The sequence below is a fragment of the Myxine glutinosa genome, chromosome 1, assembly GCF_964187855.1.
Source record: "Myxine glutinosa chromosome 1, kmMyxGlut1.1, whole genome shotgun sequence".
Classification (NCBI taxonomy): domain Eukaryota; kingdom Metazoa; phylum Chordata; class Myxini; order Myxiniformes; family Myxinidae; genus Myxine; species Myxine glutinosa.
Window position 1 is genome coordinate 1,858,549 of NC_136261.1, and position 21,052 is coordinate 1,879,600.

Sequence of the window (21,052 nt, forward strand, 5' to 3'; positions counted from 1 at the left end):
TGTCAGGGTCTAGGGTGACAGTTGTAGAGTGTTTTGTGGGCGAAATGGGTGTGTGCCTCACTTTAGGGGTGTTGGTCTCGGTATAAGCCCCTGATTGTTCTTTGGTGTACTCAGGTATGTAGATGGGGCAGATCTGGCAAAACTGCTCCTGTCGTTTGAGAACTCGTGGTTCGTTGGTTAAATGGGGGATCCGAACCTTCCCGCTGATGCTGTGAATAACACTGGGTGGAGGTCAGAGTTCACTGGATCGCAGTGACCTTGCAATAGGGGCATCCGTGTGAGGTTCAAGTGCAAACACCGAGTCCGTATTCGAAATGTCATTTGGGAGGACGATTTCAACAAACTCTCCAGGCCACAGAGTACTTGTGTGAGGTGGGGCACATAGTACATGAGCTCGGTGTACAGTATAGCGATCCAGGTTCCTTCCCTGAGAACCGTACATGTAAGTGGTGCCATCACCCAGGATAACTTGGTGCCTAGCACGGCGGACCGAGATGTCATTACACTCCAAGAAAGGTGTTCCTGCTCGGACCTCCACATCTAGATTCTCGACCACCAGGCCCTCAAATTGGAATTCCCTTCCATTGCGTGTGAGTGCAAGTCTGGTTTCACCAACAATGTGAAGCGAGGAGGACCCATCTGCCTGATGAGCGGACTGTGTGCTCTTCTGAATCTTGACTCCGAATTTGCTTGCAGTGGATGCGCGAATCGGATTACCAGTGGCACCACTATCGATGGTAACTCGGGTTGTGTGGTGGCTATGGAAGGTGTCTAGATATGGAGACTGGCGAACTTGAACACGTAGGGTAGTGTTCGTTACGTACGTTGTGGAATGCAAGACGATGTATGTAACACAGATACAGCACGAGCTGGTTGGCCGCTCACCTTCCTGTGAGGTGTGAGTGGAGTTCAAAGATGGCACTCGTAACAGTGATGCTCTGCCGATTACCGTCTCCAGTCCCTCCAGGGCGAAGAATGCATGGAAATATTTCCCACCGCTGCCACCACGCCATTTTGGTTAAAGGGAATCTCCAACCTCGACACCACGATCAAACACCAGTCTTGCTGAGGTGATAAATCAGCTTTTATTCACCAACCGCAATCATGCCGCACGAGGCAAAACCATAGCCGATCTCAACCCATCCCCTGCATGGTAACGCCGTGCCAACCCTCACCCGCGGGTGTAATACACATAGTGGCTCAAGTGCTTTGGCAAAAACGATATTTTTGTTTTTTGATTAATCAATTAATTGATTAGTTATTTAATTAATAGCGATAAATTAAGTACTTATTTATTTCCTTTCTCTTCTGGGCATTATCTCAGGCACCTTTTGAGCTAGGAAGCTGATTTTTAGACATGACCATGACCAGGTGATGTGGCTATAAAGGATATTTTGGATTTATTAATTAATCAATGAATCGATTAATTATTTATTGATAAGTCAATTAATCAATTTTTGTTTCGATTATTGACTTATTTAACTCATTTTCAAAAAGTTACAGCTTCGGATGAAACACTGGTGATTCAGGTATGCTCTCAGCCAATTGATTCCAAAAATATTTTACGACTATTATTTATTGATTTTAATTATGCAATTGATCAATCAATTATTGTCCACCTCTCCATCCCAATACATAAATGATGAATGATGAATGATGAATGATGTTCATCCAATAAATGATGAATTGCGAAAGATGATGGGAATAGAGCCTGTGATTGATGCTGTGAAGAGGAACAGGTTGAGATGGTTTGGTCATGTGTTGAGGAAGGATGAAAGTGACTGGTTGAGAAGAGTGATGGTAATGAATGTAGAAGGAAGTAGAGGACGGGGAAGACCGAGAAAGACTTGGCTAAAGATGGTGGAAGAAGAAATGCGGGAAAGGGGGTTAACAAGGAGAGATGCAGAAAATATGGCAAAATGGAGAAGATTGTCATGGGGACCGCAAGGCTAACCCCCGCTCTAGCAGGGAAAATGGCCTTAAAATGCATGTTGTTGTGTTGTTGTTGTCTCCATCCCAATACCGTCTCTATGTGCTGCATGGCTGTATCGCCAGGCGCCGAAGGATCCTCGAAATGCCATGTTGGAGGATGTTATTTATTTATTTGGCATGGGGGCGGTGTACTTTGAATGTATTTGTACTTGTTGCATTTCTTTGTCTGGTAAAATTACGTACTGAAAGCTTTAGATAATGGCCCACAGAACAGAGATGTTGTGAAGTATGTGGACCATGATGATCATTCGGACAAACATTGAAATACTGATCCCCTGACCCTGTGCACTGGATTTCACAACCAAATGCTCACGGCAATAACGTGACCTCTCTGGTGAAGGAGGGGAAGTCACTGTGCACTTACAGTATTTTCATTGCACTTCATTCAGGATTGCTTTGGACTCTGCTGTCCGAGGCTGTAGCTCGGATGGTCCAAGACACGCGGGACACGGAGACCCAGACGGAGACGCCACCTATGGTCTCAGTTGGTGAGCTCACACGGCCATCTGTCTGAAATACTTTTCTCTTTTTATTCCAACTTTTAGGCATGTGTAAGAGTGGGATGACAGAGGGTAAAAAAGCAGTATAAAGGAGAAGAGGATAGTGTCACCACAGTTGCAAGAAAACAAGACCGAAAGTCTAACAGCGGCGTAGCTGGGCTTGTAAAATATTATAAACCACAAACACATATGATTTGCTTTTTAAACAGTTGCTAATGCTGTTTATAGCATTAAACAAATACATTTTGAGGAATCCCAACATCCGTGAGGAAAGTTTTATTTACAGAACTGAGGGAAGATCTACTGTACTCTGTATACCCCAAAGGGTTGGATTAATAACATGCTATCAAAAAACTGAGGCAAATTCTTTACTTCCGCGGTTGTTTGTACCGTACACCACTTATCATGGAATCATGAACCATACACCACTTCAATCCATTAACTTTGCATTCATGACATTGGGATTAAAGTGGTATGGTCATATTTACTATATACCCAGATGACCATGTGGACCCAGATGGAATTAAAGGAAGATGGAAAAGATATATGGAAATGCTGTTGAATACAGAGAATGAATGGGATGGCAACATAGAGAGTAACCCAGTTTTAGGACCGGCAGAGAAGATAACTGAGAAGGAAGTTGAGGAAGCGGAGAGACGCGAGATCTTGGAGATCTCGCGAGATCTTGGAGACGGCGGCAGGGATTTTCGAAGCTCCACACGGTCTCCACGTTTTCAAAGTTAAGTCTGTTCACAATTGTATTTTGTCGAAACTGTATTTATCTTTCGGTGTGTGAAGTTATAGTGTGCACCTTGGAAGTTTCTCGGTGTTTATCTTTCATAAATTAATTGTCTGTTTGCCGCGTCGCGAGCAAGGCGTTTGCCGCGTTGCGAGCGATTTGAAATCGAAGTTAAGTAATTGTTCCCATTTGTATTTTCGTTATAACTGTATTTATTTTATGGTGTGTGTACGTATATTGTGTCCCGAGGAAGATTTTCGGTGCAAATCTTTCATACCTGTATTGAAAATCGTGTTAATTCGTGTCGTGTCTTGAGGCCTTGTACAGTGTCCAACCTTGAGGCTTTGTTTTTCTCTCAGCGGTCCGTCATTTGTGCTCCAATAACTTTCGTTCTCTGTTTTCCCAGTCTTTTCACCCCATAGCCTACTTCCTTGTGTAAATCTCAACTCAAAAAAAAAAAAAGAAGAAGAAGCATTTCCTTCTCTGTTCTTATTCTTTGTTCTCATTCGTTTATTCATTCTTATTCGTTCGTTCATTCTTCGACCACGTGTTTCTCCCCCATTTCCCCAGATAGTTTTCACTGTTATTAACCTTCAATGTTTACACTTTCCCCTCAAGTTCTGTATTCCGTCATATATTATAACACCTTTTTCTTCTTCTTTAAAAGGCTGCTTTCGACTTGCTCACCAAATCTATTCATCCCCAAAAAAAATTCCATCTCCTATAGTGCCTTTTTTCTACATTCCCTAAACCCTCCTGCACTCCATCCTCCATCCAGCGTCCTTAAACGTATTTTTAACTCGAAGGTCACAAGAAACTCATTTTGCAATAAATGTTCGTTTCCCATTAATCGTACACTCTCTAAAATCCAATCTCACCCCTCCCCTCCAAATCTTCCCCATAACCCCTCCCCTCCAAATCTTCCCCATCACCCCTCCCCTCCAAATCTTCCCCATCACCCATCCCTTTCAAATCTTCCCCCTTTCCCCTCCCCTCCTAATCCTCCCCATCACCCATCCCTTTCAAATCTCCCCCCTTGCCCCCTCCCTCCTAAACTACCCCCTCACCCCTCCCCTCCAAGACTCCCCCTCACCCCTCCCCTCCAAATCTCCCCCATATCCCATCCCTTTCAAATCCCTCTCCTTGTCCCTTCCCTCCCAAACTCCCCCCTCGCCCCTCCCCTTCAAATCTCCCCACCCTCATTTCTTCTCAATTTCCCCCCCTCTCACTCCCCCTCCTCAAAGCGTCCTCCCCGCTTCTTCCCCCTTCCAACTCTCACCTCCATCTCCCCCAACCTTCTGCCTCGCTCTTCCCCCTCCTCAAAAAACACCTCATTGTGCCTCACCCAATCACCATCAAACCTTTTGTCCGCCCCATCCTTCCCTTTCTCCGAGCTATTCTGAAATCTCTGACACACCTTCAACTGCTCTCCCTACCTCTTCCACCTCTTCCACATCTTACCCTACCCCTCCTCCCCCCTGTTCTGTATCCGATGCTCCCCCTTCCTCTTCATTAATGGTATGGACCTCAAACATCCGGGGCCTTCGTTCAAACTTAACTGATCTCTCCATACAGGTTGCTTCTGTCAAACCAGACGTGATCTGCTTAACAGAAACTTTCCTCCTTCATGATGTCTCTGATTCCTTAGTATCTCTCCCGGGTTACTCCCCCCTCCGGTATGATAGACCTGAGCCTCGTCCTGGAGGTGGGGTTGCTATCTTTATCAAAAACTCTGTTCCTCACTCGCCCTGCACTGCACTCTCTCCACCTCACCCCCAGGAATACCTCTGGCTACGGCTTCCCCTTCGCTCCCACCTCTTGTTCATATGTGTGTTGTACCGCCCACCAAACAGTGATGACTCCATCTACATCTCGCTGTCTGATAATATGGACCAACTTCTATCTACTCATCCCAACTCTCTCTTCCTCATATGTGGTGATTTCAATTGTCACCATGCCAGTTGGCTGGGTGTGGGTACCTCTCTCACCAGCCATGGCTCCTCAGCAAAGGACTTCTGCGACTCACTGGGACTGACACAATCTGTCAATTTCCCGACCCGGATCTCAGTCAACGGAGCATCTTCTCTTCTGGACTTGGTTATGACTAACTTCCCTGAAAATGTCTGCTGCTCTTCATCTGCTCCAATCAGATCATCTGATCATGTCCTTGTTAAAGTGGACATCTCTCTGACCATTCTCAGGGAGCCTGCTCAGCGTCGGCGAGTCTGGCATTTCACTCAGGCCAACTGGCACGGTCTTCAAGCAGCCATCAATCATCTGGACTGGTCTCCCATCTCTACCACCTCTGACATCAACTCATCCTGGGAATTCTTCCAAAGTAAATTGCTCTCTCTCATGCACAGATTTATCCCATCTCGTCTTCAGTTGTCATACCCTTCCTCCCGTCCATGGTACACGGAATCTTGTGGTGAGGCTGTTGCCCAGAAACAACTTGCCTTCGTCTCCTGGAAAGCAAATCCAACGGAAGGAAATCTCATTTCCTTTCACAAAGCCCGAAACAAGTGTGTGTCCACCCTCAGGAGAGCCAGGAAACAATATCTCTCCGTTCTCAAGACCGAACTCTCTTATCTGTCTCCCTCTTCCAAATCCTGGTGGCGTCTGGTCAAATCTGTTTCTGTTGTTTGTTCCCCCTCCATCCCCTCCCTTACCTCAAACGGCTACACAGCTGACTCCGCACGTGAAAAAGCTGAATGCCTCAACTCTGTGTTTGCCTCTAAATCTTGTGTCCCAAACCCATCCCTCTCTGTACCCACCATACCTAGTCGTACCCAGCTGCTCCTGGACTCCATGTCCTTCCCTCCTGACAAGGTGGAAAAGTTTCTGTCAACCCTCGCCTCTGATTCTGCAACTGGACCTGACGGCATCAGCCCACGGGTCTTAAAATCCTGTTCTTCCGCTCTTTCACTCCCTCTCTCTGTTCTCTTCACCCTCTCTTTTGCTCAAGGTCAACTGCCATCTGCTTGGAAATCAGCCAACATCACCGCTTTGCACAAAAAAGGTGCAAAAACAGATCCTAGCAACTACAGACCAATCAGCCTTTTCCCAATTATCAGCAAAGTCATGGAATCCATCATTGCTTTGGATGTGAAATCTTTCCTCTTCTCCAATGGCTTGATCTCTGATCATCAATTTGGTTTCAGACCAGGTCACTCTACTCTGGACATGCTGCTTCTGCTGTCTCAACAATGGATGGAGGTCCTCAATGCCAAACAGGAAATTAGAGCTGTCTCCCTCGACATATCACGTGCCTGCGATACGGTCTGGCACCCCGCTCTGCTCACCAAACTCTCCTCCTTTGGTATCCATGGAAATCTCCACGCATGGCTGGCGGACTTCCTCTCTAGTCATCGTCAACGTGTGGCCCTGAATGGGTTTCTCTCATCTCCTCTTCCTATTCAGGCTGGAGTTCCCCAAGGCAGTGTTCTGGGCCCTGTGCTTTTTCTGGTCTTCATCAATGATCTCTCTGACTCTCTTGAAAATAACTCTCTATCTCTTTGCTGATGACTCCACTCTCTGCCGCTCCATTCCTCATCCCTCAGATCGGCAGTCTGCAGCCTCCTCACTCTCTGCAGACCTGGACAAAACCACAGACTGGGCAAAGTGGAACATGTCTTTCAATCCTGACAAATCTCACACTCTTACGATGTCTCTCCGAAAAGACCGACTGGACAACCCTCCCATCTACTTTCTGAATAATCCTCTCCAAGAAGTTCTGTCACTCAAGCTTTTGGGTCTCACTATCTGCCATGATCTTTCCTGGGAAAACCACATTTCCAAGCTGGCCTCCAAAGCCAGTCGCCGACTGGGCATCCTCCGTCGTGCGAAGTCCTTCCTTGGCACACCTGAGCTCCTCAGCACATACAAGGCTTTCATCCGCAGCTCAATGGAGTACTGCTCTCCCCTCTGGGCTGGTGCTCCTGCCTCACACCGAGCTCGTCTTCACGCTGTTGAAACCAAAGCGTTCAGAATCATTGGAATCTCCCGCGATGACGCTATCTCCGAGGGCCTTTCACTTAATCACCGCAGGCAGGTTGGTGGTCTTTCCGTCTTCTACCGACTCCTCTCCGGCCTTGCTCCCCCAGCTCTCTCTGGGCTCTGTCCCCCAAATATTCCTGCAGGTCGCACAAGATCTGCCTGCAACCCTCTTATGGTTAAACTGCCAAAATCAAGACTCTCTGCTCACCTTCACTCCTTCATTCCTCTTTTCTCCCGCCTCTGGAACAAACTCCCTCACTCTCTTCAATCCCACTCCTCCCTCCAAGTCTTTAAAACGGCTGTTCACCACCATCTCTTATCTTCCCCAATCCAAAACCTTGATCTTTTCTACCCCCGCTAATTTCACCCCAAATCCACTTTTTTGAGGTGACTTTTGACACTCTTTCCTGGAGGTCCTTGGTGTCCTTGCGTTTTATACCTATCCTGCCTCCCCCCAGGCCCTCTCCCTCCAAAAACATCTCCCGATGTCCCTGCTCTCAAATGTTGTGTTTGTGTGCTTCCTCCCCTTCTCTTCCCATCTTGTCGACCGCTCCCCTTTTTATATACTTTGTTTGCTTGTTTGTTTGATTTGTTTGTTTGATAAATGTTAGCTCTTTCACGAACCTCGACTCTGCACACACAAAAAAAAAAAAAAAAGCGATAAAAGCAATGAAGAGTAGAAAAGCGGGAGGGCCGACGGGAGTTGTGGGAGATGTGTTGAAGGCAGCAGGAAGTTGGGGTGTGAAGGGAATGACAGTTCCCAATACACTGGAATTCTTTCACCACCAGTTTACAGATCTCTGAGTACCCTCGTCCCTCTATTCAAGGGGTAAGGTGACCCTCTGGAGTGTGGCTCGTACCGAGCGATAAAGTTATTGGAGCATGGAATGAAGGTATTGGAAAGGGTGTTGGAGAGGAGGATAAGGAAGAAGGTGAAGATCGACGAAATGCAGTTTGGATTCATGCCAGGAAGAGGAACGACAGACGCGCTCTTTATTGTGAGGCAGTTGCAGGAGAAGTACATGGAGAAGAGGAAGAAGTTGTTTCTTGGGTTTGTTGATCTGGAGAAAGCGATAGGGTTCCACGCAAAGTATTGGCATGGGCATTGAGGAAGTTAGAAGTGGAGGAATGGTTGATCAGAGTAGTGATGGCAATGTACAAAAGAGCGCGCACAGCTGTAAGGACGAAGGACGGGAACAGTGGTGAGTTTGAGGTGAAGGTGGGAGTGCATCAGGGGTCGGTACTAAGTCCACTACTATTTGTAGCTGTGATGGAGGTGCTGGCTCAGAACGTAAAGGAGGGTTTACCATGGGAGTTGTTGTTTGCACATGATCTGGTGTTGATTTCAGAAAGTATGGATGGACTGAAGGAAAAGATGAACAAGTGGAAGGAATGTATGGAGACAAAAGGTCTGAAGGTGAATATAGGAAAGACGAAGTTGACGGCAAGTGGTAAAGCATGTGGTGAGGTGGAAATAACTGGGAAGTGGCCATGTGCTGTGTGCAGGAAGGGTGGCGGAGTGAACTCCATTCAATGTACAATGTGCGCTGAGTGGGTTCATCAAAAATGTAGTGGTCTGCGAGGGTCATTAGCCAGTGTGGCAGCTACATTCAAATGTAAGGTGTGCACAGAGGGAGCTGCAGATGGAGGAAATGTTGAGTTGGATCTTGGAGACGGCGTGAAGCTGGAAGGTGTGAAAACATTTTGCTACCTCGGAGACATGCTGAATGGAGAAGGTGGATCAGACTCGGCAACGGTTGCTAGAGTGAGATGTGCATGGAAGAAGTTTTGGGAACTGAGTGGCGTGCTGATGAGGAGGGGAGTGTCGTTGAAGCTGAAGGGAAAGGTGTATGCTGCATGTGTGAGAAGTGTTATGATTTATGGGAGCGAGACGTGGGTCATGAATGTAGAGCAGCAACGAAGGCTGGAAAGGGTGGAAATGCGAATGGTTCGGTGGATGTGTGGTGTCGTTGAGAGAGAGGAAGACAAATGGTGAATTGCAAAAGATGATGGGAATAGAGCCTGTGATTGATGCTGTGAAGAGGAACAGGTTGAGATGGTTTGGTCATGTGTTGAGGAAGGATGAAAGTGACTGGTTGAGAAGAGTGATGGAAATGAATGTAGAAGGAAGTAGAGGACGGGGAAGACCGGGAAAGACTTGGCTAAAGATGGTGGAAGAAGAAATGCGGGCAAGGGGGTTAACAAGGAGAGATGCAGAAAATAGGGCAAGATGGAGAAGATTGTCATGGGGACCGCAAGGCTAACCCCCGCTCTAGCAGGGAAAATGGCCTTAAAATGCATGTTGTTGTTGTTGTTGGTCATATTTACTATATAATTATTTTTACTCTTACGAAAACGATACAACTGAAATGATACACTACTGTGTTAAGAAACCTGGGCTTTAATTTTCCGAATCGGTCCGAAGGCGAGGCGTTACGTAACGCCGATGCTTTCAATATTTGATGGTCATTTTAACAATCGGTTTGTTTGCGTTTCACACAGAATGAAAAACGTTATAGTAGAGCATGGCGTCATTTAGGAAACGGAAACGTTTTGCAGCGTCATTTCGGAAACGGAAACGTTTCACAGCGTCATTTAGGAAACGGAAACGTTTAGCAGCGTCATTTAGGAAAAGGAAACGTTTGGCAGCGTCATTTAGGAAACGGAAACGTTTAGCAGCGTCATTTAGGAAACGGAAACGTTTGGCAGCGTCATTTAGGAAAAGGAAACGTTTGGCAGCGTCATTTAGGAAACGGAAATGATTAACAGCGTCATTTAGGAAATGGAAACGTTTGGCAGCGTCATTTAGGAAACGGAAACGTTTGGCAGCGTCATTTAGGAAACGGAAACGTTTAGCAGCGTCATTTAGGAAACGGAAACGTTTAGCAGCGTCATTTAGGAAACGGAAACGTTTGGCAGCGTCATTTAGGAAACGGAAACGTTTGGCAGCGTCATTTAGGAAACGGAAATGATTAACAGCGTCATTTAGGAAACGGAAACGTTTGGCAGCGTCATTTAGGAAACGGAAACGTTTGGCAGCGTCATTTAGGAAACGGAAATGATTAACAGCGTCATTTAGGAAAAGGAAACGTTTGGCAGCGTCATTTAGGAAACGGAAACGTTTGGCAGCGTCATTTAGGAAACGGAAACGTTTAGCAGCGTCATTTAGGAAACGGAAACGTTTGGCAGCGTCATTTAGGAAATGGAAACGTTTGGCAGCGTCATTTAGGAAACGGAAACGTTTGGCAGCGTCATTTAGGAAATGGAAACGTTTGGCAGCGTCATTTAGGAAACGGAAACGTTTAGCAGCGTCATTTAGGAAACGGAAATGTATAACAGGATCATTTAGGAAACGGAAATGATTAACAGCGTCATTTAGGAAATGGAAATGTATAACAGCGTCATTTAGGAAACGGAAATGTATAACAGCATCATTTAGGAAACGGAAATGATTAACAGCATCATTTAGGAAACGGAAATGTATAACAGCATCATTTAGGAAACGGAAACGTTTAGCAGCGTCATTTAGGAAATGGAAATGTATAACAGCGTCATTTAGGAAACGGAAATGTATAACAGCATCATTTAGGAAACGGAAATGATTAACAGTGTAGCGGCTGCCGCTGGGGTTACACAATCGCCTTGCACCTATCAAGGACGCGGAGCGATCACCAGGCCGGGCTCGTCCAGGACGCCCGGGCAGGCCCGCGCTCGACTTGCCAGGCCTCGGTCGGGACGCCCGGGCAGGCTCGCCCTCGGCTTGCCAGGCCGCAGCCGGCCCGCGGGGCCACGCCCCCTGGCGCCAGGCCTGGGCAAACCCCCTGGCGGAATAGATATATATTGCCGACCGTAAAACGTTTTTCCTAGAGTGCCTGAGTGTTTGATTCTAATAAAGCAGCTCAGATGAATTCAAGCTTTTTGTCGCGTCCATTCTTTCGATCGACGTGGGAGCCACAGCTCCTTCATTGGTGACCTACCGACATGGACACGGCAGTCGCCCTTAAACTGCCTACCTTCTGGGAGGCTCACGCGGCGGTTTGGTTCGCACAAGCGGAGTCCCTGTTCGCCCTGCGGGGCATCACGGCGGACGACACCCGCTTCCACCACGTGGTCGCTGCGCTCGGTTCAGCCACCGCAGCCCGCGCCCTGAGCCTCCTCGAGAGCCCGCCAGCCGCGGACAAATACGGCGCGATTAAGAAGCTTCTCCTCGATGCTTTCGCCCTCCCAGCGGCGGAACGCGCACGGCGCCTGCTCGATTTGCCGGAGCTCGGCGACACGCGCCCTTCCGAGCGAATGGACTACATGCTTTCGCTGCTCGGCGAGCACTCTCCGGCATTCCTGTTCCGGGAGCTGTTCCTCCGTCAGCTGCCTAACCCGGTACGCCTCGCCCTGGCAAGCACGACGATCACAGATCCCCGGGCCCTTGCCAGAGAAGCCGACAAAATCTCCGCCGCGGGACAGCGCATCGCAGCGGCGACATGGGACCCGCCGCCGCCTGATGCACCATCCATGGCGCCCGAGCACCCGGCGCGTTCGACGGCCGAACTGCCGACGCAATTGGCGGCCGCTATACCGAGCCGACCACGTTCAGCACGACGTCCGAAGCCTCCACCCGACCAAGCGTGGTGTTCCTATCATGCCAGGTTCGGACAGAAGGCCCGGACATGCCGACCCCCGTGCACCTTCGGCGGGTCGGGAAACGGCCAGGCCGGCGTTCATTACCTGCCATGAGCGCCGGCCACAGTCACACGGGCAACTTACTGTTCATCACGGATAAAGCGTCCGGACGGCGCTTCCTGTGCGACACCGGCGCCCAAGTGAGCGTCATGCCCGCCTCTGACCAGGACAGGCAATCCGCGGTTTGCGGCCCCTCCTTGGTTGCGGCCAACGGATCGACTATCCGCACCTTCGGCCCGCGCAACGTCACCCTCTGCTTCGGCGGCCAACGCTTCGCTTGGACGTTTGTAACCGCCAACGTGCCCATGGCTCTGCTCGGCGCCGACTTCCTCTGCGCACACGGACTGCTGGTGGACGTCCAACGGCGTCGTTTAATCAACGCTGAAACCTTCAGCTCCCTGGTATGCACATTGAGCAGCTCCGCGCCGACCGAGCTGGCATGCACCGTCCCGGCGGCGAACGAGTTTGCTCGCCTGCTCGCGGAGTTCCCGGCCCTCACGCGGCCGACGTTTTCGGCCGTCGCAGTACGGCATGGGATCGAGCACCACATACCAACCACGGGCCCGCCGGTCTACGCCAGGGCCCGCCGCCTCGACCCAGCCAAGCTTGCCGTTGCGAAGGCCGAATTCGACGCGTTGGAGCACCTCGGCATCGTGCGGCGCTCCGATAGCGCGTGGGCCTCGCCACTGCACATCGTGCCAAAGCCGGGGGGTGGATGGCGCCCGTGTGGCGACTACCGCCGTCTTAATGACGCTACAACACCCGACAGGTACCCGATCCCGCATATCCAAGACTTCTCCGCCCGTCTGGCGGGACGGGTCATTTTTTCAAAAATTGATCTCATACGGGGATATCACCAGGTACCTGTCAGGGCGGCCGACGTCCCTAAAACGGCAGTCATCACGCCGTTCGGCTTATTCGAGTTCTTGCGGATGCCGTTTGGTCTCAAGAACGCGGCTCAGGCGTTCCAGCGCTTGATGGACGGCGTGCTGCGTGACCTGCCGTTCCTTTTCGTTTACCTGGACGACATCCTCGTCGCCAGCACGTCCCGGGCCGAGCACCTCCTCCACCTCCGAACACTGTTCGGGCGCCTCAGCGAGCACGGCCTCATCGTCAACCCGGCCAAATGCCACTTCGGCACGACGGCCGTTGATTTTTTGGGCCACCACATCACCAAGAACGGGGCTGTGCCGCTGCCAACCAAGGTCGAGGCCATCACCACTTTCCCGCGTCCCCGCACCATAAAGGCCCTGCAGGAATTCCTGGGAATGGTGAATTTTTATCACCGCTTCGTGCCCCGCGCTGCTCAACTCATGCGGCCCCTCTACGAAGCCCTCCGGGGCAAGCCGGCCAAGCACGACATCGCCTGGTCCGCAGCAATGGATGCGGCCTTCCAAAGCTCAAAGCGGGCCCTCGCCGACGCAACACTGCTCGCTCACCCGGTGCTCAACGCTCCCATCGCCCTCACCACGGATGCCTCCGACTACGCGGTGGGCGCCGTACATGAGCAATGGGTGAACGGGGTTTGGCAGCCACTCGCTTTTTTCAGCCGGCAGCTCCGGCCGAACGAGCTCAAATACAGCACGTTTGACCGGGAGCTCCTCGGTCTACACCTGGCCGTCCGCCATTTCCGCCACCTCCTGGAGGGCCGACCTTTCACGGCGTTCGTCGACCACAAGCCGTTGGTTTACGCCATGGCCAAGGTCACGGAGCCATGGTCGGCCCGCCAACAGCGCCACCTCTCCGCCGTGTCGGAGTTTACCACGGACATCCGGCACGTCGCCGGCAAAAACAACGCCGTGGCCGACTGTCTTTCCCGGGCCAGCGCGAACGCGGTCCACCTGGGCGTGGATTTTGCGCTCATGGCGGCGGACCAAACCACCGACACCACGGTGCAAGCCCTCCGGGCGGCGGACACGGGCCTCCGCCTGGCCGACATCCCCTGCGCGGACACTGTCCTGCTCTGCGACGTCTCCCAAGGCCGGCCTCGCCCCATCGTGCCCGTCACCTGGCAACGCCGCATCTTCGCCTCCCTCCACGGCCTTTCCCACCCGGGCCGGAAAGCTTCCCAGAAGCTGGTGTCGGCGCGTTTCGTCTGGCACGGCCTTCGTCGGGACGTCCGCGATTGGACCAGCGCCTGCACCGCCTGCCAACGGGCCAAGGTCCACCGACACACCCAGGCCCCGCTGGCACCTTTCACCGTGCCCGAACGACGTTTCGACCACGTCAACGTGGATCTGGTGGGCCCCCTTCCCCCATCACGAGGGTTCACACACCTGCTCACCATGGTGGACAGGACCACCAGGTGGCCGGAGGCCGTTCCCCTCGTCTCCACCACCACCGCCGACGTGGCGCAGGCCTTCATCGCCACCTGGGTCGCCCGCTTCGGCGCACCGGCGGACATCTCGTCAGACCGCGGACCACAGTTCACCTCCGAGCTGTGGGGCGCGGTCGCCCGCAACCTGGGGGTCAAGCTCCACCGTACTACGGCCTACCACCCCCAAGCAAACGGGTTGTGCGAGCGATTCCACCGCTCCATGAAGGCCGCGCTCATGGCCGGCCTTCAAGACGGCGGTTGGGCCGACCGGCTGCCGTGGGTCCTTTTGGGCCTTCGCACGGCCCCCAAGGAGGACCTCCAGGCATCCACCGCCGAGCTGGTCTATGGCCAGGTGCTACGCGTCCCGGGCGAATTCGTGCCCGACGCTACCAGCCCCTGGTCCGCAGCTCGCCAGCGCTCGGACCTCCAGGAGGCCGCCCGACGGTTTGCCCCCGTGCCGACATCCCACCACGGTGACCCCCAGTCCTACGTCCCCCCAGCACTCCGCACCGCGGAGTATGTTTTTGTGCGTCACGACGCACATCGGCGGCCACTCCAGCCGCCGTACGACGGGCCCTTCCGGGTGCTGCGACGGGACGACAAGTCGTTCGTCATCGACATCGGCGGCAGGTCGGACCGGATTGCAGTGGACCGCCTCAAGCCGGCGCACGTGGACGTCGACCACCCACCACGGGTGGCCCTCCCGCCGCGGCGAGGCCGCCCCCCGTCCACGGTGCCCCCCACTCGACCGCCCACCACCTCACCGGACCCCCTCCCACGACCCACCAGGGGTCGCTTCGGCCGGGTCATCAGGACCCCCCTCAAGTTGACCCTGCCGGTGCAAGTCGATTCTGGGGGGACGTGTGTAGCGGCTGCCGCTGGGGTTACACAATCGCCTTGCACCTATCAAGGACGCGGAGCGATCACCAGGCCGGGCTCGTCCAGGACGCCCGGGCAGGCCCGCGCTCGACTTGCCAGGCCTCGGTCGGGACGCCCGGGCAGGCTCGCCCTCGGCTTGCCAGGCCGCAGCCGGCCCGCGGGGCCACGCCCCCTGGCGCCAGGCCTGGGCAAACCCCCTGGCGGAATAGATATATATTGCCGACCGTAAAACGTTTTTCCTAGAGTGCCTGAGTGTTTGATTCTAATAAAGCAGCTCAGATGAATTCAAGCTTTTTGTCGCGTCCATTCTTTCGATCGACGTGGGAGCCACAGCTCCTTCAACAGCATCATTTCGGAAACGGAAACGTTTAACAGCGTCATTTAGGAAACGGAAACGTTTAGCAGCGTCATTTAGGAAACGGAAACGTTTAGCAGCGTCATTTAGGAAACGGAAACGTTTAGCAGCGTCATTTAGGAAACGGAAACGTTTGGCAGCGTCATTTAGGAAACGGAAACGTTTAGCAGCGTCATTTAGGAAACGGAAACGTTTAGCAGCGTCATTTAGGAAACGGAAACGTTTAGCAGCGTCATTTAGGAAAAGGAAACGTTTGGCAGCGTCATTTAGGAAACGGAAACGTTTAGCAGCGTCATTTAGGAAACGGAAACGTTTGGCAGCGTCATTTAGGAAAAGGAAACGTTTGGCAGCGTCATTTAGGAAACGGAAACGTTTGGCAGCGTCATTTAGGAAACGGAAATGATTAACAGCGTCATTTAGGAAATGGAAACGTTTGGCAGCGTCATTTAGGAAATGGAAACGTTTGGCAGCGTCATTTAGGAAACGGAAATGTTTTGCAGCGTCATTTAGGAAACGGAAACGTTTGGCAGCGTCATTTAGGAAACGGAAACGTTTAGCAGCGTCATTTAGGAAATGGAAACGTTTGGCAGCGTCATTTAGGAAACGGAAATGTTTAGCAGCGTCATTTAGGAAACGGAAACGTTTAGCAGCGTCATTTAGGAAATGGAAACGTTTGGCAGCGTCATTTAGGAAACGGAAACGTTTAGCAGCGTCATTTAGGAAACGGAAATGTATAACAGGATCATTTAGGAAACGGAAATGATTAACAGCGTCATTTAGGAAATGGAAATGTATAACAGCGTCATTTAGGAAACGGAAATGTATAACAGCATCATTTAGGAAACGGAAATGATTAACAGCATCATTTAGGAAACGGAAATGTATAACAGCATCATTTAGGAAACGGAAATGTATAACAGCATCATTTAGGAAACGGAAATGTATAACAGCATCATTTAGGAAACGGAAATGATTAACAGCGTCATTTAGGAAATGGAAATGTATAACAGGATCATTTAGGAAACGGAAACGTATAACAGCATCATTTAGGAAACGGAAATGTATAACAGCATCATTTAGGAAACGGAAATGTATAGCAGCGTCATTTAGGAAACGGAAACGTTTCACAGCGTCATTTAGGAAACGGAAATGTATAACAGGATCATTTAGGAAACGGAAATGATTAACAGCGTCATTTAGGAAACGGAAATGTATAACAGGATCATTTAGGAAACGGAAATGATTAACAGCGTCATTTAGGAAACGGAAATGTATAACAGCATCATTTAGGAAACGGAAATGATTAACAGCGTCATTTAGGAAATGGAAATGTATAACAGCATCATTTAGGAAACGGAAATGTATAACAGCATCATTTAGGAAACGGAAATGATTAACAGCGTCATTTAGGAAATGGAAATGTATAACAGCGTCATTTAGGAAACGGAAACGTTTCACAGCGTCATTTAGGAAACGGAAATGTATAACAGCATCATTTAGGAAACGGAAATGATTAACAGCGTCATTTAGGAAATGGAAATGTATAACAGCGTCATTTAGGAAACGGAAATGTATAACAGCATCATTTAGGAAATGGAAATGTATAACAGCATCATTTAGGAAACGGAAATGTATAACAGCATCATTTAGGAAACGGAAATGATTAACAGCGTCATTTAGGAAACGGAAATGTATAACAGGATCATTTAGGAAACGGAAATGATTAACAGCGTCATTTAGGAAACGGAAATGTATAACAGCGTCATTTAGGAAATGGAAATGTATAACAGCGTCATTTAGGAAATGGAAATGTATAACAGCATCATTTAGGAAACGGAAATGTATAACAGCATCATTTAGGAAACGGAAATGATTAACAGCGTCATTTAGGAAACGGAAATGTATAACAGCATCATTTAGGAAACGGAAATGATTAACAGCATCATTTAGGAAACGGAAATGTATAACAGCATCATTTAGGAAACGGAAATGTATAACAGCATCATTTAGGAAACGGAAATGATTAACAGCATCATTTAGGAAACGGAAATGTATAACAGCGTCATTTAGGAAACGGAAATGATTAACAGCGTCATTTAGGAAATGGAAATGTATAACAGCGTCATTTAGGAAACGGAAATGATTAACAGCGTCATTTAGGAAATGGAAATGTATAACAGCGTCATTTAGGAAACGGAAACGTTTCACAGCGTCATTTAGGAAACGGAAATGTATAACAGCATCATTTAGGAAACGGAAATGATTAACAGCGTCATTTAGGAAATGGAAATGTATAACAGCGTCATTTAGGAAACGGAAATGTATAACAGCATCATTTAGGAAACGGAAATGATTAACAGCGTCATTTAGGAAACGGAAATGATTAACAGCGTCATTTAGGAAACGGAAATGTATAACAGCATCATTTAGGAAACGGAAATGATTAACAGCGTCATTTAGGAAATGGAAATGTATAACAGCGTCATTTAGGAAACGGAAATGATTAACAGCGTCATTTAGGAAACATAAACGTTTCACAGCGTCATTTCGGAAACATAAACGTTTCACAGCGTCATTTCGGAAACATAAACGTTTCACAGCGTCATTTAGGAAACATAAACGTTTAGCAGCGTCATTTAGGAAACATAAACGTTTTGCAGCATCATTTAGGAAACGGAAATGTTTAGCAGCGTCATTTAGGAAACGGAAACGTTTAGCAGCGTCATTTAGGAAACGGAAACGTTTGGCAGCGTCATTTAGGAAACGGAAACGTTTGGCAGCGTCATTTAGGAAACGGAAACGTTTTGCAGCATCATTTAGGAAACGGAAACGTTTAGCAGCGTCATTTAGGAAACGGAAACGTTTAGCAGCGTCATTTAGGAAACGGAAATGTATAACAGCATCATTTAGGAAACGGAAATGATTAACAGCGTCATTTAGGAAACGGAAATGTATAGCAGCATCATTTAGGAAACGGAAATGTATAACAGCATCATTTAGGAAACGGAAATGATTAACAGCATCATTTAGGAAACAGAAATGTATAACAGCATCATTTAGGAAACGGAAATGATTAACAGCGTCATTTAGGAAATGGAAATGTATAACAGCGTCATTTAGGAAACGGAAATGATTAACAGCGTCATTTAGGAAACGGAAATGTATAACAGCATCATTTAGGAAACGGAAATGTATAGCAGCGTCATTTAGGAAACGGAAATGTATAACAGCGTCATTTAGGAAACGGAAACGTTTCACAGCGTCATTTAGGAAACGGAAACGTTTCACAGCGTCATTTAGGAAACGGAAATGTATAACAGGATCATTTAGGAAACGGAAATGATTAACAGCATCATTTAGGAAACGGAAATGTATAACAGGATCATTTAGGAAACGGAAATGATTAACAGCGTCATTTAGGAAACGGAAATGATTAACAGCATCATTTAGGAAACGGAAATGTATAGCAGCATCATTTAGGAAACGGAAATGATTAACAGCATCATTTAGGAAACGGAAATGTATAGCAGCATCATTTAGGAAACGGAAATGTATAACAGCATCATTTAGGAAACGGAAATGATTAACAGCATCATTTAGGAAACGGAAATGTATAACAGCGTCATTTAGGAAATGGAAATGTATAACAGCATCATTTAGGAAACGGAAATGATTAACAGCATCATTTAGGAAACGGAAATGTATAACAGCGTCATTTAGGAAACGGAAATGTATAACAGCATCATTTAGGAAACGGAAATGATTAACAGCATCATTTAGGAAACGGAAATGATTAACAGCGTCATTTAGGAAATGGAAATGTATAACAGCATCATTTAGGAAACGGAAATGATTAACAGCATCATTTAGGAAACGGAAATGATTAACAGCGTCATTTAGGAAATGGAAATGTATAACAGCGTCATTTAGGAAACGGAAATGATTAACAGCGTCATTTAGGAAATGGAAATGTATAACAGCATCATTTAGGAAACGGAAATGATTAACAGCGTCATTTAGGAAATGGAAATGTATAACAGCATCATTTAGGAAACGGAAATGATTAACAGCGTCATTTAGGAAATGGAAATGTATAACAGCGTCATTTAGGAAACGGAAACGTTTCACAGCGTCATTTAGGAAACGGAAATGTATAACAGCATCATTTAGGAAACGGAAATGATTAACAGCGTCATTTAGGAAATGAAAATGTATAACAGCGTCATTTAGGAAACGGAAATGATTAACAGCGTCATTTAGGAAACATAAACGTTTCACAGCGTCATTTCGGAAACATAAACGTTTCACAGCGTCATTTAGGAAACATAAACGTTTCACAGCGTCATTTAGGAAACATAAACGTTTTGCAGCGTCATTTAGGAAACGGAAACGTTTAACAGCGTCATTTAGGAAACATAAACGTTTAGCAGCATCATTTAGGAAACGGAAATGTTTTGCAGCGTCATTTAGGAAACATAAACGTTTAGCAGCGTCATTTAGGAAACATAAACGTTTTGCAGCATCATTTAGGAAACATAAACGTTTAGCAGCGTCATTTAGGAAACGGAAATGTTTAGCAGCGTCATTTAGGAAACGGAAACGTTTAGCAGCGTCATTTAGGAAACGGAAACGTTTGGCAGCGTCATTTAGGAAACGGAAACGTTTGGCAGCGTCATTTAGGAAACGGAAACGTTTTGCAGCGTCATTTAGGAAATGGAAACGTTTGGCAGCGTCATTTAGGAAACAAACGTTTTGCAGCATCATTTAGGAAACGGAAACGTTTAGCAGCGTCATTTAGGAAACGGAAATGTATAACAGCATCATTTAGGAAACGGAAATGTATAACAGCGTCATTTAGGAAACGGAAATGTATAACAGCATCGTTTAGGAAACGGAAATGATTAACAGCATCATTTAGGAAACGGAAATGTATAACAGCATCATTTAGGAAACGGAAATGATTAACAGCATCATTTAGGAAACGGAAATGTATAACAGCATCATTTAGGAAACGGAAATGATTAACAGCGTCATTTAGGAAATGGAAATGTATAATAGCGTCATTTAGGAAACGGAAATGTATAACAGCATCATTTAGGAAACGGAAATGATTAACAGCATCATTTAGGAAACGGAAATGTATAACAGCATCATTTAGGAAACGGAAATGTATAACAGCATCATTTAGGAAACGGAAATGATTAACAGCATCATTTAGGAAACGGAAATGTATAACAGCATCATTTAGGAAACGGAAATGATTAACAGCGTCATTTAGGAAATGGAAATGTATAACAGCGTCATTTAGGAAACGGAAACGTTTCACAGCGTCATTTAGGAAACGGAAACGTTTCACAGCGTCATTTAGGAAACGGAAATGATTAACAGCATCATTTAGGAAACGGAAATGTATAACAGCATCATTTAGGAAACGGAAATGATTAACAGCGTCATTTAGGAAATGGAAATGTATAACAGCGTCATTTAGGAAACGGAAATGTATAACAGCATCATTTAGGAAACGGAAATGATTAACAGCATCATTTAGGAAACGGAAATGTATAACAGCATCATTTAGAAAACGGAAATGATTAACA

General features: G+C 48.0%; 1 protein-coding gene across 5 annotated transcripts in view; it reads left to right on the top strand.

Annotated features, from left to right (window-relative positions):
• The window catches only part of OFD1 (OFD1 centriole and centriolar satellite protein), a 136,102-nt gene that overhangs the window by 58,540 nt on the left and 56,510 nt on the right, over positions 1-21,052 (top strand). For 3 of the 5 annotated variants that reach the window (XM_078775777.1, XM_078775885.1, XM_078775827.1), the window contains exon 5: positions 2,382-2,480. The exons of the other annotated variants lie outside the window; for them this stretch is intronic. In XM_078775777.1, coding sequence (XP_078631903.1) covers positions 2,382-2,480 — 99 coding nt within the window. The remainder of the gene's footprint in view (positions 1-2,381; positions 2,481-21,052) is intronic. 5 annotated transcript variants of the gene reach the window in all.